General features: G+C 42.9%; 1 protein-coding gene across 10 annotated transcripts in view; it reads left to right on the forward strand.

The window, feature by feature from the left end:
- Positions 1-21,109, forward strand: part of EYA4 (EYA transcriptional coactivator and phosphatase 4) — a 563,063-nt gene extending 541,954 nt beyond the window's left edge. For all 10 annotated transcript variants that reach the window (XM_073671270.1, XM_073671274.1, XM_073671277.1 and 7 more), the window contains 2 exons: positions 4,725-4,825; positions 20,489-21,109. In XM_073671270.1, coding sequence (XP_073527371.1) covers positions 4,725-4,825; positions 20,489-20,569 — 182 coding nt within the window. In that variant the 3' untranslated portion in view covers positions 20,570-21,109. The remainder of the gene's footprint in view (positions 1-4,724; positions 4,826-20,488) is intronic.
- Positions 21,110-25,942: the final 4,833 nt, after the last annotated feature.

Genomic DNA, 25,942 nt, shown 5'->3' on the forward strand with positions numbered 1-25,942 from the left:
AACCGGTCCATGTAGACCCTCTCCACCATCTGTGCTGGGGAGGAAGACTCAGGTTGCAACTAGTGTTGAGCGAGTATGTTCTATTAACCCTTTCGCCGAGTATGCTCGGGCCGAGCTCCAAGTATTTACAGCTGCTCGGTGATAAGGTTAAATTGCTCCCGTGTGCATGATTATCAACTGTTTGACAGTTTTATTACATGGGAGGAATGTCTATTTCTTACACATTCCTCACATGTAATAAAGCTGTCAAACAGTCGCAAATCATGCACACGGGGGCGATTTAACCTTATCACCGAGCAGCTGTAAATACTCGGAGCTCGGCCAGAGCATACTCGGACAGAACATACTTGCTCAACCCTAGTTGCAACCACTTTTGGGCCAGATGTAGGAGGTCGAACATTTGGGACCAGGGAGGTTTGTCACTGCAATAAGCCCAGTGGTGCACCCGTTGCGCCCTGACAATCATGGTCACACCCAAGCATGCCAATATCTCCATTTTTAACTTGGCGCACTGTTTTGCATCCTGCAAAGCCAAGTCATAATAGGCTTTCTGCGGCTCACCTGTTAAATATGGCGCCAGAACCTCCACCCACTGCTCCGGAAGCAATTTCTCTCACTCTGCCACCCTCTCAAAGACCGTCAGGAACGCCTCAATGTCATCACCCAGGGTCATCTTTTGTAATGCTCTTCTTACTGTCTTCCTCATGTGAGAGTCATCACCTGAAGTAGGGGGTGGGGCGGTTGCCCTGCTATGGATCACCTCGGCTACACTGTGTTCCAAATTATTATGCAAATAATATTTTCTCAGATTTTCCCAAATTACCTATATGAATTGCAGTCATTGTAATTTTCCAGTCAAGTAACTATTAGAGTACAATTGAAAGTTTTTTGTACAAACTGCCTATGATAACAGTATATTTTTTAAAAAAATAAAACACTCAAACTGCACTCAAAATGCATGTTCCAAATTATTATGCACAGCAGTTTTGAACTGTTTTCAACAGTTTTCATTTTAAAGAACAAAAAAATGGTCATTTTTGAAATTATAAGCATTAGCAGGTTATTACAAACTGAAATCAAACAGCTTTCAACACAAAACTTTATTCTAGGTGATGTTACATTTGCACATAGGACCCCTTGTTCGAAAGGAGCTTCTGAACTCTCTCGTCCATTGAATTTGTCAGGTTTTGGATGGTTTCTGCTTCAATTGTTTTGCATGAGGACAGAATACCCTCCCAGAGCTGTTGCTTAGATGTGAACTGACTCCCGCCATCACAGACACTCCTTTTGATGATGCTCCAGAGGTTCTCAAATGGGTTAAGGTCAGGGGAGCATGGGGGCCACACCATAAGTTTGTCCCCTTTTATGCCCATAGCAGCCAGAGATGCAGATATGTTATGTACAGCATGAGACGGTGCATTATCATGCATGAAAATGATCTTGCTGAGGAATGCACGGTTCTTCTTCTTGAACCATGGCAGGAAGTGCTGTTTGAGAAACTCAACATACATTATGGAGTTCATCTTTACCCCTTCAGGGATCCTAAAGGGGCCGACAATCTCTCTCCCCATGATTCCAGCCCAAAACATTACTCCACCTCCTCCTTGTTGGCGCCGTAGCCGTGTTTGCATGGGGTGTCCATCAACCAGCCATCCTCCACTCCATCCATCTGGACCATCGAGCATTGCACGGCACTCATCGGTGAACAAAACAGTATTGAAGTCAGACTTCATGTATTGTTTGGCCCACTGGAGCCGTTTCTGCTTGTGTGCAGTGGATAGAGGAGGTCGACAGGATGGCTTGCGCACAGCTGCAAACCTCTGAAGGACCCTGCATCTTGTTGTTCGGGGGACGTTGGAGGCACCAGCAGCTTCAAAAACTTGTCTGCTGCTATGACAAGGCTTTTTTGCCGCTTCTCTTTTAACCTGATGTAATTGCCTGTAGGAAAGAGTCCTCAATTTTCCCTTATCAGCACGCACACGTGTGTACTGTGAATCAGCTACATACTTCTTGATTGTGCGATGATCACGATGAAGTGTCTTGGCAATGTTGATTGTAGTCATGCCTTGACCTAAACACTCCACAATTTGTTGCTTCTCAGCAGCCGACACAAGCTTTTTCTTTCCCATTTTGGCAGAAAATGTAGGCTGCTTAATAATGTGAGATAGCCTTCTTAAGTAGTTTTGCCTTTCATTGGACACACCTGCCAAACTATCTAGCACAGGTGTCTGCAATTGCTTACAGTGATATAAAGAGCCCTGACACACATCACCATCAATGAGTTTAACTGACAAACAAAAAAATTCTTACCTTATCACTCCTAAACACTTTTTGCATAATAATTTGGAACACAGTGTAGGAGCTACATCTGCTGTTTGTGCTGCATCTGTTCCATCTGTTCATGCTGTTGCCACTGCTGCTACTGCTGTTGATGCTGCTGGAAGTTAGCTTGCACCAGTTGCTTTATCACCTCCTCCATGCTGCTGGACATCCCTTGCTGGCTTGAGGCCTTCACCCAGGACATAAATAGTTTCCTGTAGCAGTCACACTGCCCCCTGGGATTCGTGCCCATGCTTCTAGCACCAATTGTAGGGGTTTGGTACAGGCAGGTTTATTTCTACTTCATAAACCGCTTAGCATAGGCAAACAAAAAGACTGCCTTTTCCAGAATGAAGGGAAAACACAAAGCGAAATGTCCATGCAATGGTGCGGGTTTGCCCACTACAGGTCAGTGTCCAGTTCTCAAGGCCTTTGCACAGACCAACACACTGGAGATCCACACGTCTCCAGACACAGACAGCAAATCAAACACTTGACCTCCATTGACCTCCAAATGTACCACCATGGCCTTATAATTAGGCCATGGTGGTACATTTAGGTCACACAGGCTGATCACAATGCCAGCCTGCATGTTGCTCGTGCCATTATTGTGTAGAAAAACTGCTCCTGGGTCATTTTAGAGAAATGGTCATACCACTAGTTTCAGAATTGATCCATTCTGTACTGCAAGTGAAATTGGACGCCACATATCAAGCTTAAGGTGTCAAACAGTGTCTATAATACAATAGCAAGGAAAAAAAGGGTTTCATTTCTGCACTGCCACGACACACCTTCCTGAGAAAGTCCTTGTGGTTTGCCCTGAGGAAGAAGTTTGTTATACTTTGAAATGCGTTGACAATAAACCATATTCCTTCATCCTGGATCCTGATTCTTTCTCTGGAATATCCACTGGTATTCGTGACAGTGCAGAAATTAGACCCCTTTTTTTCTTTGCTATTTTATAGTGAACATCCGTGCAGGTCTGCAGCAGCCATATCAAGCGCGTTGTATATTGTGGTTTCACAACCCGACCCAGTGAGCAATGCCTGTAGCTAATATACTAGTTACCGGGATAAGACACTTTTGTGCTATTGTTTTTTCAGCTTCTCCACATTAAACAGTGTCTATACAAATTGTCAGCTGACGTTTGCACAACAATGGGCTACGAGCCAGGCATCCTGCTATAGGTTTTCCATTGACCGCATGCAACCATTCTGAAAGGTTATCATAGAGGAAGAGTGTAATGGAGGCTGGAATGGCAGCCTATCCTCTTTACTGATGAGACCTGCTTTGTCTTGGGTGTAATGATAGCCACAGATTGTTCTTGAAACCACATGGGCAAAATCAATAGACCTTCACGATAAAAAGTTACACCAATCCAACTTCTGGGGTTATGGTGTAGGATGACATAATGTACGGTAGCCAGATTAGTCTTCATTACAGGTAAACCTGTAATTAAACTAACAGCTGGAAGTTACATTTATCTGGTGATGGAACTAGTGTTATGGCCATTTCTCCATAGTGTCCCATGAGCCATTTTTCAACAGAGCAACACGCGACCACATGTTGTTTATGCTCCTGTCAGCAGCCTGCATGGTCAAAACATGGTTCCCTGGCCTTCTGCATATCTGAGTTTGCTTCTCATTGTGCACATCTGTAATGTCATTGCTCAGCAATAGCAAAAGGAGCTGCCAATAGTGAATCTTGATGATTTGCATGTCCAAGTGCATTCAGAGTGAAAGAATATTTCTTAGACAAACATAACTAACTTCATTGATAACATGAAAAAGCATGTCAATGTGTCTATCTCTGCACATGATGCTTATACTTGATACTGAATAAATTGAGATGATTTGAAAATTTTAATTCCATATTTTCATCATTTGCATGTCTATAAATTTCATAAGTTACATAATTCCATAACTCTTGCTTCTTGTTGCAATTGTAGTGTTGAGAAGTGTATGTTCTGTGTGTATTATATTTACTTATTTATTTGTATGTGTTAACTTTGTGATGATTTTAATTTGTATATTGCTTTATTACCAATGATGTACATACCTATGAATACATTAAAAAAAAATTTTTTTGTTTAAAGTGCTAACCATTTATTAAAAAAGCACTAGAAGGTGAATACATGATTGGAATATTCCATCTAATACTTGTGTCAACTGCTGATCCAAGAACATCAATGAGGAATCCTATAGGTACCAATCTTCACGTACATGATCACAGAGTAGTTAGATGAGGAAGTAAGCCTTGCATTGTTTTTCAGGCAAAGAAAGCTGTTTTCAGCGTATAATGTCCAGATTTGGCTCTCATGTTACTTATGTTGTGGTGGGGGATGCCCAAGATGAGGAGCATGCTGCTAATCAGGTAACTGAAACTTGCTCTCATTTATCTTTCAGGGAAAGAAAGTTGCTTTGAACGCATAATACAAAGGTTTGGCAGAAAAGTAGTATATGTTGTAATTGGGGATGGTGTAGAAGAAGAACAGGCAGCAAAAAAGGTAAAATATGTTCCAGTGTGCCATGAAAATGTGTGCTCACATGTCTGTGTATTTTTCTGTATAGTGTAGGTTAATTTACATATTTAGCTTTTTCATTTTTATCCCTTTAAGGACAGAGATATTTTTTGCTTTTGCCCTTTTGTTTTCTTCCTCTCCTTATTCGAAGGTCCATAACTTTTTATTTTTCCGTTGACATACAGTACAGACCAAAAGTTTGGACACACCTTTTCATTTAAAAAATTTTCTGTATTTTCATGACTATGAAAATTGTACATTCACACTGAAGGCATCAAAACTATGAATTAACACATGTGGAATTATATACTTAACAAAAAAGTGTGAAACAACTGAAAATATGTCTTGTATTCTAGGTTCTTCACAGTAGCCACCTTTTGCTTTGATGACTGCTATGCACACTCTTGGCATTCTCTTGATGAGCTTCAAGAGGTAGTCACTAGAGATGAGCGTTGTTCTACTCGAACTGTTCGCCAATCTCAAATTCGAGCTGTTTTGGGCGGTGTTCGAGCCGGTCGGCGAACACGAACAATTTGAGAAAAATTCGGCTGTTCGAGGTTATGTTCGATAACTGTTCGTGCACCAAAATCATAACTGGATTTTTTCTCAGTAATGATGAAAATTAATGTTAATACGCAGTTTGAGTGTACAGCGGGGCGGGGGGAGGGGCAGGGGATGGATCTCTGCAGGAACAATGAAGAACTCCATTTTTTTTTCTCTTTCCCGCATTTGCAGTGGGGAGGTGCAATCTGTCAGCCTATCAGCAGCGCACACACGGAGCGAAGTGCTTTTTTTCACACAAGCAAGGGCATGTGTCATTGGCAGTGTATGTCACATGTCCTTGCCCTATAAGACCAAGCCATTTTCCCCGTCGCCACCATTTTCTCACTGCTGCAGCTGCGTGATAGACGGCACCGCTGTTGCTGTGTGCGCTATACCTTGTTAATTTCAAGCCAATTTTCGCACAAATATACAGATAGCTTGGGAGTAGGGAATAGTTGTGATTGCAGTCCTTTTAAGGACTAGGTTACAGCATTTCCTACGACTTTTATCAGGCAGGTCTGTGCTCTTAAATAGATAGATTGTGGGAGTAAAGACTAATTGTAATTGGAGTCCTTTTCAGGACTAGGTTACATCAGTTCCTATCAGTTTTTGCCAGGCAGGTCTGTGCCAGTGCTGTGCAAGTTTTTTTCACAGCATTTGGCTGAATCTAGCAAAGCTAATCCTTTTTGGCCTATTGCAGAGTGTGTTAGTCAGTGGAGTAGCCTATCTGTGTTGCAAGATATACCACCTGTGTATAGAATACCAATTTTTTTACTGCACCTAGTGAAGTAAAATCTTTTGGGCATAGCATCATTCTATTAGTCCATCTATACTGACCTCCATCAGGTTGCAAACTGAATATAATTTTTTTCTGCATCTAGCTCTGAAAAAATATTTGGGCTTCTAGCAGTGTGTGGGACTTGGTCTATTAGTCAATCTATACTGACCTCCATCAGGTTGCAAATTAAAAATAATTTTTTTCTTCATTTAGCTCTGAAAAAATATTTGGGCTTCTAGCAGTGTGTGGGACTTGTTCTATTAGTCCTTCTATACTGACCTCCAGCAGGTTGCAAATTGAATATAATTTTTTTCTGCATCTAGCTCTGAAAAAATATTTGGGCTTCTAGCGGTGTGTGGGACTTGGTCTATTAGTCCATCTATACTGACCTCCATCAGGTTGCAAATTAAAAATAATTTTTTTCTGCATCTAGCTCTGAAAAAATATTTGGGCTTCTAGCAGTGTGTGGGACTTGGTCTATTAGTCCATCTATACTGACCTCCATCAGGTTGCAAATTAAAAATAATTTTTTTCTTCATTTATCTCTGAAAAAATATTTGGGCTTCTAGCAGCGTGTGGGACTTGTTCTATTAGTCCATCTATACTGACCTCCATCAGGTTGCAAATTAAAAATAATTTTTTTCTGCATCTAGCTCTGAAAAAATATTTGGGCTTCTAGCAGTGTGTGGGACTTGGTCTATTAGTCCATCTATACTGACCTCCATCAGGTTGCAAATTAAAAATAATTTTTTTCTGCATCTAGCTCTGAAAAAATATTTGGGCTTCTAGCAGTGTGTGGGACTTGGTCTATTAGTCCATCTATACTGACCTCCATCAGGTTGCAAATTGAATAAAAAAATTTTCTGCATCTAGCTCTGAAAAAATATTTGGGCTTCTAGCGGTGTGTGGGACTTGATCTATTAGTCCATCTATACTGACCTCCATCAGGTTGCAAATTAAAAATAATTTTTTTCTGCATCTAGCTCTGAAAAAATATTTGGGCTTCTAGCAGTGTGTGGGACTTGGTCTATTAGTCCATCTATACTGACCTCCATCAGGTTGCAAATTAAAAATAATTTTTTTCTTCATTTAGCTCTGAAAAAATATTTGGGCTTCTAGCAGTGTGTGGGACTTGTTCTATTAGTCCTTCTATACTGACGTCCAGCAGGTTGCAAATAGAATAGAATTTTTTTCTGCATCTAGCTCTGAAAAAATATTTGGGCTTCTAGCGGTGTGTGGGACTTGGTCTATTAGTCCATCTATACTGACCTCCATCAGGTTGCAAATTAAAAATAATTTTTTTCTGCATCTAACCCAGCCAATAGTTTTGGCCTAATACCACAGTTTGGCCACTCAGCTCTGCTCGGTTACCATCCATTGTTTTTTTGTGCAAACAACTCCAGAGTTGTGAATTAGTTAACCACCAAAATGAGTGGAAAAAGGCCTGCTGCTGGTGGAAAGGGGAATAGGCGTGTTGGGAAGGGGAAAAAAGGTTGTGTCCGTGGGGTAGGTGCAGAAGAAAGACCATCTTCCAGCCAAACTAAAATGTCTACTTCTTTTAGCGGACAATGTGATAAGATCCCATTTTTACGGCCACGCCAATCGCTACAAATTCCAGATGAGGCACAAAAACAGCAGGTGCTTCAACGGATATCAAGTGCTCCTTTAAGTGGGCTCTCCTCCACATCAACTTCAACATCACAAATACTCCAGTCCTCAAAGGTGTCACCCAAATCGCACTTGCTTCCTCACAGCTCCCAAATCTCCAGCTGCCCATCTGAGTATGAGGTAGAACAGATGGTTGAGTCTGCAGAGCTGTTTACTCATACTATAGCCTGGGAATCAGAGGTCGACTCCAGCGCTTCTGTGAATCCAGACGAGGAAATGATCTGCACTGATGCCCAGAATCTTTATGAGTCGGATCCAGGACCAGACGCAGAAGGTTCTGACCATAATGTAGACCCTCATTCCCAAACTGTAACTCCTGTTGGTGGAGACAATGAGGAAGACGATGATAAGACTCAAATACCTGATTGGAGCGACAACTTTAGTTTTTTGTCAGGGCAGGAACAGGTTGGCTCTGAGGACGACGGGTGTGATAACGCACAGGGTGATGATGATGAGGTCGGAGATCCCACTTACTGTCAACCCACAGTCAGCCAAGAGATGAGGTCAGCAGAGGAGGTGGAGGAAGATGCTAGTGACGACGAGGTCAGGTTGCGCCTTCCTGGACAGAGACGTAGTACTGGAAGCACGTCAACAACTGCATCCTCAAACACAACTCTGCCTCTCACCACAAGTCGTGGTGGCTCTTCAGGTCGCATGGGTGCTAAGCCTTGCATAGCCTGGGCATTTTTTCAGATCGATAAAGATGACCCAACTCGTGTTATCTGTAACATTTGTCAGCAAAAGCTAAGTAGAGGCCAAAAAATACATAGTTTGAGTACTTCATGCATGAACCGGCACATGGACATGAAGCATAAGTTGCAGTGGGAAGCTCAGTGTGCTACAATGCGGTCTAGCCGGCCGGGCCAACCACCGTCTGCCATATCTTGTGCATCCGCGGCCTCTTCATCCTCTGTGACTGGGGGGACAGCAGTCACACCTGTTTTGGGGCGCAGACCTGCCACCTCTTTACCCGCAACAGCCAGCGTGATTGGCAGGTCATCATTTTCATTTCTGGTAACACCAGCTGGTCTTGAGCGCTGTCCGACATCGATAGCACCACCTTTGGATCAAGGCAACCTAACATGTCCGCCTGCATCTTCCTCACAGACCGGCAGTTTGCCGGGGACACCCTTATCAACCCCGTCTAAGCACAATAGCCAGCCCTCGGTCCCTCAGATGTGGACAAGTAAAAGACCATTTCCTCCTAGCCATGAGAAAGCTAAGAGGTTGAATTTCACCATCTGCAAGCTCTTGGCTACAGAAATGCTGCCTTTCCGCCTGGTGGACACAGAGGATTTTCGAGACCTTATGTCCGTTGCAGTGCCCCAGTACCAGATGCCCAGTCGGCACTACTTCTCAAAGAAAGGTGTGCCTGCGCTCCACCAGCATGTCGCACACAACATCACCGCTTCTTTGAGAAACTCTGTGTGTGACAGGGTGCATTTCACCACAGACACTTGGACGAGTAGGCATGGACAGGGGCGTTACATGTCGCTGACTGGGCACTGGGTAACTATGGTGACAGCAGGACAAGGGGCTGCTGTCCAAGTCTTGCCGTCCCCACTAGTTGTGCGTCAATCCTCTTTATGTCATTTTTCCTCCACTGCTTCTGCCTCCTCAACCTCCTCTCGGTCTTCCACCTGCACCCAAAGCCTGTCTGGTCATGCCACAAGCTTTCTAACTGCGCAGAAGGGATCCTGCACACCTCCTTACTATGCTGGCAGTAGGGCTCAACGTCATCAGGCGGTTTTTACATTGAAATGTCTGGGAAATGTGAGTCACACAGCTGAGGAGTTGTGGTCAGCTCTGGAGAACCAATTTCATGAATGGTTGTCTCCACTGGACCTGAAACCAGGGAAGGCCGTGTGCGACAATGCTGCAAACCTGGGTGCGGCCCTTCGCCGGGGCAATGTCACACACGTGCCTTGTATGGCTCACGTGTTGAACCTGGTTGTCCAGCAATTTTTAGCCCACTATCCCAGACTAGATGGCCTTCTGCAGAGGGCACGGTCGCTGTGTGCTCACTTCCGCCGTTCGCATCCCGCAGCTCAGCGACTTACATCTCTACAGAAGTCGTTGGGCCTGCCACTTCACCGGCTAAAATGCGATGTGCCTACCCGGTGGAATTCAACTCTGCACATGTTGCAGCGACTGTGGCAGCACCGACAAGCCCTGGTGCAATACGTTCTGACGTATAGCCTGGGCCAACGAGATTCAGAGGTGGGGCAAATCACGCCGGAGGAGTGGTCTCAGATCAGGGACCTATGCACCCTTCTGCACAGTTTTGAAATGGCGACGAAGATGTTTAGTGCTGACGATGCCATTATCAGCATGACTATTCCGGTGATTTACATGCTGGAGCACATGTTAAACAGAATTCGGAGTCAGGTGGTGGCACAAGAGGAGGTGGAGAAAGTAGAGGAGGAGGAGTTGTATGCGGATGGGCTAACATCTGCAAGGTCCAGACGGTCGGCAGCACCAAGGCGGCAGGCATGTGAGGGTGGGGGAGATGATTTTACCAGGGCGCATGGTAGCAGCCAAACTAGTGAGGAAGGTGCAGGAGCCCAGGAAGAAGTGGAGGACGAACTGATGGAAGACTCATCAGATGAGGGAGACCTTGATCACATTTCTGTTGTGCGAGGTTGGGGGGAGAGGACAGAGGAAGGAAGCATGATTGCTACCTCGCCACCAGCACAACAGGGACTTGGTGCTCCTGGATGCGCAACACACATGAGTGCCTTCTTGCTGCACTACCTGCAACATGACCCTCGAATTGTGAGAATTAGAAATAATCCTGACTACTGGGTTGCCACACTGTTAGATCCCCGGTACAAAAGTAAATTTGCAGAAATTATTCCTGCCATAGAAAGGGATGCACGCATGCAGGAGTATCAGCAGAGACTGTTGCAGAATCTTACATGTGCTTTTCCACAAAATACCAGTGGTGCACGTAGTGAATCTCACAGTTCCAACTTGCCAACCGTGGGACCGTCAAGTGTTCAGCACTCAAACCGTAACAGAACCACAGTATCTGCTGGTAACATCAATTTTGCGGAATCATTTCACCACTTTTTTAGCCCATCCTTTGCAAGGCCACAGGAGACAAGAAGTCTGACACATAGTCAACGCCTAGAGACGATGGTACAGGAGTATCTCCAAGTAAACATTGAAGCCACGACTGTGTCACTGGACCCTTGCTCTTTTTGGGCTTCCAATCTGGATAAATGGCCGGAGCTAGCCACTTACGCCTTGGAGATCTTGTCATGCCCCGCAGCCAGCGTTCTGTCTGAACGTGTGTTCAGCGCTGCTGGTGGTGTGCTGACAGATAAGCGCACGCGGCTCTCCACTGATAATGTAGACAGACTCACGTTCATAAAGATGAACAAATCATGGATCCGAAACGACTTTTCTACCCCTGTGTCATCCTGGGGAGAGTAAAAGCTTGATGATTGGTTAAAATCACCCTACCAACCGTTTTAAGCTTTCAAATTACTAATCATGTTTATCTGTATCTTGACTGGAAAATAATTTGGGCTTTGTAGCAGTGTGCAGCACTGATCCTATTAGGCCATCTATAATAAGCTTCACCAGATTTAAAATTAAAAATTATTTTTAGCTGCATCTAGCCCGGAAAATAATTTTGGGGCTCCGAGATGCGCAAGACACATAAGTGCCTTCTTGCTGCACTACCTGCAGCATGACCCTCATATTGTCAGAATTCGAAGTAATCATGACTACTGGGTTGCCACACTCTTAGATCCCCCAAACTTTTCGATCAACCTTTTCATTTTAATAAAGACCAAAAAAATGGTCATTTTTGAAATTATAAGCATTAGCAGGTTGTTAGAAACTGAAATCAAACAGTTTTCAACTCAAAACTTTATTCTAGGTGATGTTACATTTTCACATAGGACCCCTTGTTCGAAAGGAGCTTCTGAACTCTCTCGTCTATTGAATTTGTCAGGTTTTGGATGGTTTCTGCTTCAATTGTTTTGCATGAGGACAGAATACCCTCCCAGAGCTGTTGCTTAGATGTGAATTGCCTCCCGCCATCATAGACACTCCTTTTAATGATGCTCCAAAGGTTCTGAATGGGGTAGAGGTCAGGGGAGCATGGGGGTCACACCATAAGTTTGTCCCCTTTTATGCCCATATCAGCCAGAGATGCAGATGTTTTATGTGCAGCATGAGATGGTGCATTATCATGCAGAAAAATGATCTTGCTGTGAAATACACGGTTCTTCTTCTTGAACCATGGCAGGAAGTGCTGTTTGAGAAAATCCACATACATTATGGAGTTCATCTTTAGCGCCTTCAGGGATCCTAAAGGGGCCGACAATCTCTCTCCCCATGATTCCAGCCCAAAACATTACTCCACCTCCTCCTTGTTGGCGCTGTAGCCGTGTTTGCGTGGGGTGTCCATCAACCAGCCATCCTCCACTCCATTCATCTGGACCATCGAGCGCTGCACGGCACTCATCCGTGAACAAAACAGTTTTGAAATCAGTCTTCATGTAATGTTTGGCCCACTGGAGCCGTTTCTGCTTGTGTGAAGTGGATAGAGGAGGTCGACAGGATGGCATATGCACAGCTGCAAACCTCTGAAGGACCCTGCATCTTGTTGTTCGGGGGACGTTGGAGGCACAAGCAGCTTCAAAAACTTGTCTGCTGCTATGACAAGGCATTTTTGCCGCTGCTGTTTCAACCTGACGTAATTGCCTGTAGGAAAGAGTCCTCAATTTGCCCTTATCAGCACGCACACGTGTGTACTGTGAATCAGCTACATACTTCTTGATTGCCAAGACACTTCATCCTGATCATCGCACAATGTTGATTGTAGTCATGCCTTGACCTAAACACTCCACAATTTGTTGCTTCTCAGCAGCCGACACATCCTTTTTCTTTCCCATTTTGGCAGAAAATGTAGGCTGCTTAATAATGTGAGAGAGCCTTCTTAAGTAGTCTTGCCTTTCATTGGACACACCTGCCAAACTAATTAGCACAGGTGTCTGCAATTGCTTACAGTGATATAAAGAGCCCTGACACACATCACCATCAATGAGTTTAACTGACAAACAAACAAATTCTTCCCTTATCACTCCTAAACACTTTTTGCATAATAATTTGGAACGCGGTGTACATGTGCTTTTCCACAAAACACCAGTGGTTCACGTAGTGAATCTTACAGTTCTAACTTGCCAACCGTGGTCTGTATGGAATTGTTCAATAAAGGGCCCAAAATTAAGATAACATAGATGGGAGAGGTCTCTATGAATAGGAATTCCTAAGTATTTGATACCCTGTGAGGGCCAGGCAAAGGGAAAGTTGGACTGGATGGAATCCTATATGGATTTAGGGAGGGAGACATCGAGGGCCTCAGACTTCGCTGCATTGATTTTAAAATTTTACCATGTAACAAAGTGATCTATTTCAGCCATAACAGCAGGGATGGATATATGTGATTGAGTGATATATACTAGGACATCATCAGCAAATAGAGAGCACTTGTACTCGGTGCCTCCCACCTCAATCCACCTAATATTGGGGTTATGGCGAATTGATGAGAGCAGGTGCTCCGTCACTAGGATGTATAAGAGAGGGGACAGAGGACATCCCTGCCTTGTCCCATTGGTGATTGTGAAAGGTGATGAAAATGTTCTGACGCACCCCCTGGGCCTTGGGACACCCGGAGCCGGACCCTTTTTGGTGGATGCTGGTGGTTGTAGTCTTCGTGGCGGCGATCCGGTTCCGTGGCTCAGGGCGGTCAAACCAGTGGCGGAACTATTTATGTGGTTTTGATGTTTAAATGTCCGACTACGCCACCCGTGGATTGCGGTCAGAGTGAACCGCCGCTACAGGGCAGACCGCTAAGGCTGGTGTTGTGGGTGCAGCAGAGCGTAGCATAACTCCCCACGGGAGGAGTATAGCCTCAGGGCAGTGTATGCGGAGGATGGGGGTGATGGTGCAGGGCAGCAGCAGTAACGACACGGAGTCAGTGATGCAGTTCAGGGCCTTTACTCACAGTTCTTATTTTCCAGACCACGTCTGCAGGTAACGGCTGCCCACGTCGTACTGTGCTCACCAGGTGAGGGGCTCAGACAACTCCCAGATAACTTTGGAGCGCTTCACAGGACCCCCTTTGTGTGTCCTTTGTCTGGCCTTTCTTACCAACACTTCTGTCCGGCTGCCTCGGGCCTCCTCTTGGTAAACTTGGCGCCAGTTTCCCTGACCCTATGTGGTGCCTTCCCAGCGGGTGGAGCAAGGGGCTGCGCCACATAAAATGTCAGAGCCTCCGGTTTCTAGCTGAGGGTCGTTTCCTGCCTCCACTAGTTCGGGGACCGGTCTCCCCCTTTGGCCTGACCCCTCCACGCAGGTGGATTCGGGCGTGCGGTGGCGACTCGCCCGTCCGCACCCCTGGGATCCCTTCATTCCTCGTTCCTGGAGCCTTCTCCGCTCCTCTTCCTTCCTTCTCCCTCTTGCAGGCCTGGGCCTCTGTTACTAGGCCCGCCTCCGGAGCAGAGCTCATGCAGAGCCCCTGCTCCCTGCCACTTCTGCTCAGACTTCTCTGCACTGAACTAAGATGGTGCCCACCTTTTATACTCCCTTCTCAATGCACCCAGGAACTGCTTCCTCCCTGCTCCTGCACTGCAGGGTTCCCCTTCCTCAGTGTTCCCTCCCCCCACTCCAGCCAGGGACAGGGACTGTCGTGCCCATCTCAGGGGCATATTGGTCGCCCTGCCCCACGGCAATGTGGTGTAATGCATGCAGGTGTCGGGTCCTGATCCACACTCCATCCTTATCTGAGAGTGAGATATCACACCTCTGGGTGAGGTGCAATACGTCTGTAGCAACCGAGCCCTCGGTGCTACAGTTCCATTTATCTTCAGCCTAGGTGACGTATTGTGATACAGGGCCGTGATTTTGGCTATAAAAGGGTCCCCTAGACCCCTACCCCAAGCTTTTTAAGAGAATCATATATGGCGTGCCAGGAGACTCTATGGAATGCTTTCTCAGCATCCAACGAGAGTATCTACTTACAAATTTTTAACTGCATCTAGCCCAGGAAATACTTTGTGCCTAGTAGCAGTGTCTGCTAGTCAGCGGATTATCCCGGCTGTTAAGCAAGCTACACCACCTGTAGTTTGGACACTTAATTTTTTCAAAGGAAATGCTTCGGGACCACGGGATACTTAGTGAAGAGCATCAGGAGGCACCCCAAGGCATAGGGGCTGGGACTGGCACTAGGATGCCTTGCGGTGGACAGCCGAGCTCGATCCTTATAAAAGCTTTTTAACTGCAGCAGCTTTAGTGGACGCTACTGGAGCTGGAATTACGCCGCTGCTGGCATGAGACTTGCCCTCCAATAGATCCTTGTAAATGGATTTAAAGTGTATTCATTCAAATTAGAGGGACAATTTAAATTAAAAAGCTTAGAGCTGCCTCCACCACAGGGGGGCTCTCTCGACCCACCAGCGGACAGGCACCAGTATTGGGAGAGGGGGGCTGGCCGCCAGGGTTCACCGCGGCTCTGGCACAAACCCGGCGACACGGAGGTGGCACGGGCAGGAGCGGACTGGCCGTCTCGGCTTCTCACTTTTTGGATTTTAGAAGGGCATGACATGCCTATATCTGTGTCTCCCCCTCCTTTTACTCCTCCACCTCTTTTCTTTTCGCATGACTATATGTACTTGTCACTTTTCCATGTGTTAGTTGTGTCTTCTGAGCAGTTTGTCAGCTTTTGGACACATTTGAAGGTGTTTTCTATGTGTTTCTATGTGTTTTTGTTTGCCTGCCATTGGTTTTAACGGTGTTCGAAGGTGTTCGACGAACAGTTCGACGAACAGTTCGGCGAACACACGGGTGTTCGACGAACCGAACCGAACTCGAACACTACGGGGGTGGCTCAACACTAGTAGTCACTGGAAATGGTTTTCACTTCACAGGTGTGCCCTGTCAGGTTTAATAAGTGGAGTTTCTTGCCTTATAAATGGGGTTGGGACCATCAGTTGTGTTGTGCAGAAGTCTGGTGGATACACAGCTGATAGTCCTACTGAATAGACTGTTAGAATTTGTATTATGGCAAGAAAAAAGCAGCCAAGTAAAGAAAAATGAGTGGCCATCATTACTTTAAGAAATGAAGGTCAGTCAGTCCGAAAAATTGGGAAAACTTTGAAAGTGTCCCCAAGTGAAGTTGCAAAAACCATCAAGGGCTCCAAAGAAACTGGCTCACATGAGGACCGCCCCAGGAAAGGAAGATCAAGAGTCACCTCTGCTTCTGAGGATAAGTTTATCCTAGTCACCAGCCTCAGAAATCGCAGGTTAACAGTAGCTCAGATTAGAGACCAGGTCAATGCCACACAGAGTTCTAGCAGCAGACACATCTCTACAACTGTTAAGAAGAGACTTTGTGCAGCAGGCCTTCATGGTAAAATAGCTGCTAGTAAACCACTGCTAAGGACAGGCAGCAAACAGAAGAGACTTGCTGGGCTAAAGAACACAAGGAATGGACATTAGACCAGTGGAAGTCTGTGCTTTGGTCTGATGAGTCCAAATTTGAGATCTTTGGTTCCAACCACCATGTCTTTCTGCAACGCAGAAAAGGTGAACGGATGGACTCTACATGTCTGGTTCCCACCGTGAAGCATGGAGGAGGAGGTGTGATGGTGTGGGGGTGCTTTGCTGGTGACACTGTTGGGGATTTATCCAAAATTGAAGGCATACTGAACCAGCATGGCTACCACAGCATCTTGCAGCCGCATGCTATTCCACCCGGTTTGCGTTTAGTTGGACCATCATTTATTTTTCAACAGGACAATGACCCCAAACACACCTCCAGGCTGTGTAAGGGCTATTTGACCAAGAAGGAGAGTGATGGGGTGCTACGCCAGATGAACTGGCCTCCACAGTCACCAGACCTGAACCCAATCGAGATGGTTTGGGGTGAGCTGGACCGCAGAGTGAAGGCAAAAGGGCCAACAAGTGCTAAGCATCTCTGGGAACTCCTTCAAGATTGTTGGAAGACCATTTCCGGTGACTACCTCTTGAAGGTCATCAAGAGAATGCCAAGAGTATGCAAAGCAGTCATCAAAGCAAAAGGTGGCTACTTTGAAGAACCTAGAATATAAGACATATTTTCAGTTGTTTCACACTTTTTTGTTAAGTATATTATTCCACATGTGTTAATTCATAGTTTTGATGCCTTCAGTGTGAATGTACAATTTTCATAGTCATGAAAATACAGAAAAAAATCTTTAAATGAGAAGGTGTGTCCAAACTTTTGGTCTGTACTGTAGTTGTGTAGGGGCATGTTTTTTTTTGCGGGATGAGGTTTACCTTTGAATGACACCATTCATGTTATCATATGATGTAATGTAAAGCGTGAAAAAAATTTTAAGTGTGGCAAAATGGCAAAAAAAGTGCAACTCCGCAAATGTTTTTTGGGGGTTTTATTTTCAGTGTTCATTTTATTGTAAAAATGACCTGGCAACATGATTCTCCATGTCAGTATGATTATGCGGGTATCAAACATGCATAGTTTTTGTTTTATTTAAGTGGTGAAAAAAATTCAGAAATTTGAAAAAAAAAAATTTGCCTGTGACGCCATTCTCTGAGAGCTGTAATGTTTTCAATTTTCAGGATATGGGGCTGTGTTTTTTATAACTTGATCCAATGTTTTTAATGATATCGTTTTGGGGTATATACAATGTTTTGATCACCTCTTGTTGCATTTTTTTGTTGTTGCGGAGGCTGAAAAACGACAATTATGGCATTACAATTTTTTTCTCAATACGCTGTTTATCAATCAGATTCATTTATATTTTGATAGATTTGACTTTTATTAATGCAGCGATACCCAATGTGTATTTTTTAAAATTAATTTTAATGTGGTAAAAGGGGGACGATTTGAACTTACATATTTTCTTTATATCTTTCATATTTTCTAAAACTTTTTTTTTACTTTTCACTGTAATTTTTAGTCCCCTTAGGGGACTTGAAGCTGAAATCATCTGATAACTTTTACTATGTATACCTAAAATCATGGACTCCTATGAATGCCTGTCACAGGCTGGTTTTCACTGGAGTACCGTGATGACAAACACACGGATCTTCAGCAGACCCCTGGCTGTCATGCCAAACCTTCAGCATCCTTCAATCAGGTTACCTGCACGCCGATGAGCAGTTAAAACAGTTCGCCCCTATGCCAGTGCATTTTAAATGTCGCTGTCACAGATTGACAGTGGCATTTAACAGGTTAATAGCCACGTGCAGACCTCTTCTCCACCCGCAGCTGTTAGAGGCAGATGATGGCTGATTAAATCAGCCATTATCTGCTGGGGAAGATGCGAGCTTGGTGTGCGGGCCCGCATCAAACGCAGGTAGACGATTTGTGACGGACATAGTACGTCATACGTCATTAAGGGGTTAAGACATTTACTGAACCATCTGATTTGTCATGCCTATTGAAGGACAGTAGCTCAGATGGTAAGTATTAATTTATTTTATTTTGTTTTGCAGGCTGGTTCTATTACTAAGGGGTTGTCAATATGGACCAACCCCTTTAAACAAGTTGTAATCAAACCGTAGAAAATGTAAATAAATAATAGATTATCAGAAGTCTATTAAGATAAGACCATTTAAGTGCTGAAAATAGCTTAGTCCCCAAAGAGTTAGCAGAGACTGTTTATTAAAGTCTTTGCTTTTTCAATTGCTGTATAAACAGCACTAAAGAAGTGCTATGTGTACAGGAATATGAGGCGCTTCCTCCTCCAATTTTTCTTTTGTTTACAAACTTATGACATTTTTTTTTCTCTACATGAATGGAAAAAACATATTTGCAAGTTTGGTATCAACATAGTTGCACTTATCTGAAAATCTGTGATTCAGAGTAATTTTTGCCAAAGAATGAAAGCGATAAAAACAAAACCCAAGAAACTATGGCGGCCTGCACTTTTTTCACAATTTCACCAAACTTGGAATTATTTTCTATTTTCCAATACAATGAATTTTAAATTGAATTGTGTCATTTAAAACTATATCTTGTCCCTCAAAAAACAAGCCCTTATTCAGCTATAGTGAGACAGAAAGTAAAAATCTTGGAGGAAAGAGAGGGAAAAACGAAAGCACAAAAATCATCTGGTCTTTAAGGGGTTTAATACAACTGCACGTTAAAACAACTTGAAGGGAGAATCCTAGAATCCATAGAAAATTAACAAATGGCAGCATTAATGATATTTGATCCATTGTATCAACATATAGAAAAGGGCAAAATATGGATGCATTTTTAAATAATCTCTGATCTGAAATGATACTAATAAGGTTTGGTTCAGACACAGCTGAATTTTCTCTGGATTTGCATTATGGCAAAGGTTAAAAGGGTAAACTCTATAGCAAAAAATCATGGCAAAACCTATTTTAACCATGTCCACATAGTTCAGGATACTGTTGAAGCTGTTGGATTCAATGTCTAAGCTACACAGCTAATGAAAGAACATTTTGAATGAAAAAGCCATGAAATACCCAGTTTATAGAGGGGTTGTCAAGGTTTATCATGAAAGTCTGCAGTCACTCTGTGACTGCAGACTTGTGAATCCTCACATCGTGTATACTGCATGGTGTGAGGATTCTATGGCGCAGCTGGTGACACGGAGCAGTCAAGTGATGACAAGTTTGCAATATGTATACTCCCTACCACATTCCTACTAGTCATGCATGGCTTCGCTCAATTCACTTCCATAGAGCGAGGCTGCTCATGTCTAGTCAAAATGTGGCAAGAAGTATGCATATTGTATACTTGCCATCACATGACTGCTTGGTCTCACCGCAGACACTGGAGAACCCTAACAGCGTGCACAGCTGTTGTGAAAAACCTGGACAATCCCTTTAAGTTACAATGGAACTAATCCATTTATGGATCTGATAGCAAACTCATTGTACAAATCCTTAGATTCTGTCAATATGTTAATTCAGATTCTCCGGAAATATAAATTCAGATTTATTGAAAATATGTGGTATTATCGATAACTTTGTGGTGCATTTTATTGGGAAATCAGCCAGGCACCATTTAATTTTAGAGGTGATGCAAAATGTAAAGGGATATATCTGGTCAGACACACATTATTTTTAAAATATTTTTGGAGTTCTAAATTGAAGGGAAAATATCATTAAGGGGAATATATCATTAGAAAAAAAGAACTACTGTTTAAAGCAAGTTTTTGTGTTATATCTAGAAATAGCATTTATTAATCAGAGATTAATATATATATCCAATTATTGTGAAGAAGTTATGGGTAATTAAATTGGATTGATATATTAATATACAGGGGATTTATAGAGGTATTCATTTTGTGTTATTCATTTTTAGCATCCCTTTTCTGGTCCCCCCCTCCTGAGCTGTATTTTAATTATGTTTTTAAATGATTTTAATCTTTCTTGTTGTCTGTCCTGAGATGTTTAAATTAAAATAAAATTAATATATGATGAATAGTGAGTATTGTGTTATTCCTTTATACCTTTTTTTGTGCGGTTGTTATCTTAAAATGAGCTAGGACTGTTTCTTTTGTATATTTATGTCCTAGCTCAGTGGTTCATATTTATTGTATCATTTGTTTTAGGTTGCTTTTTAATTCGTCTTTAAATTTAAACCTTCTTTTGTCCTGCAGAATAATATGCCTTTTTGGAGAATATCAAGTCATTCAGATCTTTTGGCTCTTCACCAAGCACTGGAACTAGAATATTTGTAACTATTTGCAACTTGGACGGCCTTTTATAATATGTACATAAATATATATAAATATATTTTAAGTACACACTGAATTTTTATGTGTGGTTTAATGCCTCAGGCTTTTTACACACATGGACTGTCTTAAACAAAGGAAAATCAACAGTGATGATTGATGACAAAGAATTCAGACTGCTAGATGAAGGAAAATGAAGACGCTGAGTGCTGCAGAGTGATTCTTGTGGTAACCTTGGACAGTTAACAGTATCGGTCAATGGAAGGCCACGGTGAAGAGCAGATGTGCGGAACTCTTGATAAGCATAGGCACATGTTTTCCGACCGAAGAGGTGGTGTTCAACATTCCTCATAATGGGATCTCATTCTCAGCACTGAGGTGTGAATCAGACATAAACCTACCTAACCCGGAAAATCTGAATATAGAATGCACTCCATCTTTATGATGACAATCATGTCTAGACCTGTAATTTTGTGTAAATTATTGACAAAACAAATAATAATTTACTGTGATTTTATTAGCAGCTGATTTTGAAAGTGGATGTAACGTTTCTATTTTTCTTTTTTTGGGAGGGTGGGGGGGTGACTGGGCAGTGGGTGGTGAGATCTAAAAAAAAATTAACATACTGTCTCTTTTATAGGTTTGGCAATAAGAATGTGGATAATGATGTGTTGTGCCTTAAAGACAAGACAGTGTTTGAGTGTTACAATGTAATTTTGGTTAAGAGAAAGGTAGTTACATGAAATCTTCATTTGGGATGATTTCTTCATTCATGACCAAATTGATCTATGAAACAGAAAAAAGGCTGCAGTCAGCAGCTGGTATTTGTTGCAGGAATAAATAAAAAATACTAATATTATGAATGCCTCCTTTTATTTCTAAATGTGATATTAAATAGTTTACAGTGCTTTGAAAAAGTATTCTTACTCTGTGAACTTTTCTAAATTTTTTCATGTTACACGCACAATTTTTGGGGGATTTTATGTGATATACAAACACAAAGTAGCAAGTATTTGTGAAGTGTAGAGGAAATGATACATGGTTTTCTAATTATTTAAAAATATAAAACTGATGTTGATTTGTATCCAGCTACATGTAGTCTGACACCCCTAAATAAAATCCTGAGTGATCAATTGCCTCCAAGTCACATGATTAGTAAATTATGTCCACCTCTGTGTAATTTATTCTCAGTATAACTAAAGCTGTTCTGTGAAGGCCTCAAAAGTTTGAGAACATTATGCTTATCATCACGTTGAAGGAGCTGCAGAGACCCACAGCTCAGGTGGGAGAATTGATCCACGGGAAAACTATTAGTCGCATTCTCTACAAATCTGGTCCTTGTGGAATTGTGGCAAGAGGAAAGTAATTTTTTAAAGCAAGCCATAAGAAATCCCGTTTGCAGTTTGAAAACAGCCATGTAGGGGACACAGCTAAGATATGGAGGAAGGTGATCTGGTCAGATGAGACTAAAGTAGAACTTTGCAAAACACTATTTCTGGCGGATAACTAACATTGCACATCCCCTTGAAAACATCATCCCCACCTTCAAACATGGTGGTGGCAGCCTCATGCTGTGGGGATGCTTTTCTTCATCAGTGACAGGAAAGCTGGTCAGAGTTGATAGGGGCATGGATGGAGCTAAATAAAGGGCAATCTTGGAAGAAAACCTGTTAGAGGCTGGAAAAGACTTGAGACTGAGGTGTAGATTTAACTTCCTGCAGGACAACGACCCTAAACATACTGTTAGAGCTACAATGGAATGGTTTAGATCAAAGCATATTAATGTGTGAATGGCTCAGTCACAATCCGGACCTAAATCCCATTGAGAATCTGTGCTAAGACTTGAAAAATGCTGTTCACAGACACTCTCCATCCAATCACACTGAGGTAGAGCTAGTGTTCAAAGAACAATGGGCAAAAATGTCAGCTTCTAGATGTGCAAAGCTGGAAGAGCCATAACCCAAATGACTTGCGTTGGTAATTGTAGCAAAAGGTGGTCTTACAAAGTATTTACAAAATGCGGCTCAATACAAATAAACGTCACAATTTTCAGATTTATATTTTTAAAATATTTAGAAAACTATGTATCATTTACTTTATACTTCACAAATACTTGCTACTTTCTTTGTGTTGGTATATCACATAAAATTCCAATAAAATATGTTTAAGTTTGTGAATATAACGTGAAAAAATGTGGAAAAATGTACAGGGTATAAATACTTTTTCAAGCACTATATATACCATGTATTAATATTACCATTCTATGTCCATCTAAATACAGTTGTGCTCAAAAGTTTGCATACTCCGGCAGAATTTTTCCTTTCTTGGCCTTGTTTCAGAGAATATGAATGATAACAAAAAACCTTTTTCTCCACTCACGGTTATTGGTTGGGTGAAGCCATTTATTGTCAAACTACTGTGTTTTCTCTTTTTAAATCTTAATGATAACCAAAAACATCCATATGACCCTGATCAAAAGTTGACATACCCCGGTGATTTTGGCCTGATAACATGCACAGAATTTGACACAAATGGGTTTGAATGGCTACTAAAGATAACATCCTCACCTGTGACCTGTTTGCTTGTAATCAGTGTGTGTGCATAAAAGCTGAGTGAATTCCTGGGATCCAGACAGACTCTTGCATCTTTCATCCAGCCAGGGACGTTTCTGGATTGTGAGTTATGGGGAAAGCAAAAGAATTTTCAACGGATCTACAGGAAAAGGTAGTTGAACTTGCAGGACCCAACAATGCAAACGAGCTGAAGGCTGCTATCAAAACAACCTGGGCTTCCATAACACCTCAGCAGTGCCACAGGCTGATCGCCTCCAAATATGAGATTGCAGTGAATAAATTTGCGTGGCTTTAAATACTCATAATATACACTAGAGGGAAAGGAAAGAGAGAGAACCTTGCTGACCACAAGGGCTTACACTTTATAGGCGAGAGAGATAGAGGACAAAGCTGACCATAGGAACTTACACTCTACAAAAGAGAGAGACAGGACCCTTCTGGCCATAAGAGCTACACTCTACTGAAGAGAGAAAGGACCCCACTCACCATAAGAGCTTACACTCTTCAGAACAAAGAGAGAGAGGACCCTGCTTATCATAAAAGCTTACACTCTACAGGATTGAGAGAGGACCTTGCTGACCATAAGAGCTTGCACTCTACAGAAGAGAGAGACTTATCCAGTGGCTCTAAGATAGAAAGCGACTCTGCGATACAAACTATTCTCCACTGGGAATCGCTGATCTATGATAGCCCAGGTGCTGACCACCACAATGCTGCAGGGTATTATGGGGAGGCCGGCACAGTAATGCAAAATAATGCTTATCTGTTATCTGATGCTTCTGTAGTGTGGAAAATGGTGTTGGGTAAGTTTTATTATTTTGCTAATCGAATCTCAAAATGTTTCAATTTGCGTCAAACAGCGAATTTCAGGAAATTCAACTTAAACTCGATCATATCCGCTCATCTCTAATGACAATAACATAGATTTTGTTGAAGTGTAGTCTTTATTTCAGTCAGTAGTGTGACACTATAAATTATTTCATAAAAATTGTGCTATTGTCATCATATAATGTCTGGTACTTATGACATCATAAATATGCTCTTCAATAAAAATTAGAGTTTTAGGTATTTACAGCTCAGAATATGAAAGCAAGGCAAGGAGAGGAGGCTGTGTATAAGTAACTCCAGAGCTTTCTTGAACTCATAGAGCTAAATGAAAAATAAGATAAAGTGAAATTTCATTACACTGTTTTACACTGACGAGCAGAAAGGGTAACAATGTTTTGAACTTTTGACTTTCAGGCTCCATATCTCATCATCTGTAACACGGGTACTTTAGATGCAGTGACACAGAAACACAGAGCAGCCAATACGGGGTTAATAAACAGGGGGGGTTATAAGTAGAGATGAGCGGTGTTCGACTAGAACTGTTCGCCAATCTCAAATTCGAGCTGTCTTGGGCGGTGTTCGAGTCGTTCGACGAACGTGAACGATTTGCAAAAAATTCGGCTGTTCGAGGTTATGTTCGATAACTGTTCGTGCACCAAAAGTGTAACTGGATTTTTTCACATCATGCAGGGATTGTCTGCCACTCACTGTAATGTCACAGCCATGGTGGTTGTGGCATTACAGTGGTTGCCCAAATCGATGGGAACAGTGCTCACAGTGAAACATGAAAAGCCAGCAATTCAGCAGCGGCATACACCGGTACCCGACAATTTAGAACAGAAAGAATAGAGCATCACACATAGATTAGATAGATAGAAACATGTCAGTCACATATATAATAAGTACAGTGATAGGGTTGATTACTGTACTTGTCATTAAGTGTTAAAATAAAGGATTTATTTAAAAAAAAATTGGCGTGGGGTTCCCCGTAATTTTAGTCTCTAACGGAGGTTAAGCAGACTGCTGGGGCAGATGTTTGAAGCCTGGGAAGGGGGTAATACCCACGGAGCTTCCCAGGCTACTAATATCAGCCCCCAGCTGAATGCCTAGGCTTTACTAGCTATTAAAATGGGGGACCCCAAAAAAAAATGACGTGGGGTCCCCCCTATTTTAATAGCTAGCAAAGGCTAGGCAGACAGCTGGGGGCTGATATTAATAGCCCAGGAAGGGTGCCATGAATATTGGCCCCCTCCCAGGCTAGAAACACCAGCCATCAGCCACCCCAGAAATGGCGCATCCATAGGATGCGCCAATTCTGGCACTTACCCTCGCTCTTCCCACTGCCCTGTAGTGGTGGCAGTGGGGTAATAGGGCTGGGGTTGATGTCAGCTTATAAAATAATAATAAAAAAAGGCTTCTCTATATTGTTGTGTCTGGCCAGGTACAAATAGGCAGCTGGTGGTTGGGGGCAGCCCGTTCCTGCCTGCTGTACCTGGCTGGACACAAAAATAGGGCGAAGCCCCACGTCACTTTTTTTTAAATTATTTCATGAATTTCATGAAATAATTAAAAAAAAAATACGTAGTGTTTCACCCTATTTTTGTGTCCAGCCAGGTACAACTAGGCAGCTGGGGGCTGGAATCCGCAGCGCAGGGAGGCCCAAGCTTTCTGCCCCCCCCCCCCCGCTGCAAATTGCAGTCTGCAGCCACCCCAGAAAGTGGCGCGTTCATTGAAGCGCCATCTTCTGGAGCTGTACCCAACTCATCCAGGGCCCTGGTGCAGTTGCTCACTGGGTAATAAAGGGGTCAGGGCTAGCTTGGTATTATCAGCTGGCCCTAAGCCCGAAATTCATGGGGTCACGCCAATATTAGACATGACCGCCATGAATTTCTAGTAAAGTATTTTAAAAAAACACAACACCCAGAATAAAGTCCTTTAATTGAAATAAATACACAATTTTTTAATGTTCTAAATTAAA

This window comes from Phyllobates terribilis, unplaced genomic scaffold (genome assembly GCF_046119375.1).
Source record: "Phyllobates terribilis strain yellow unplaced genomic scaffold, ASM4611937v1 Scaffold_3__8_contigs__length_932513732, whole genome shotgun sequence".
NCBI classification, from domain to species: Eukaryota; Metazoa; Chordata; class Amphibia; order Anura; family Dendrobatidae; genus Phyllobates; species Phyllobates terribilis.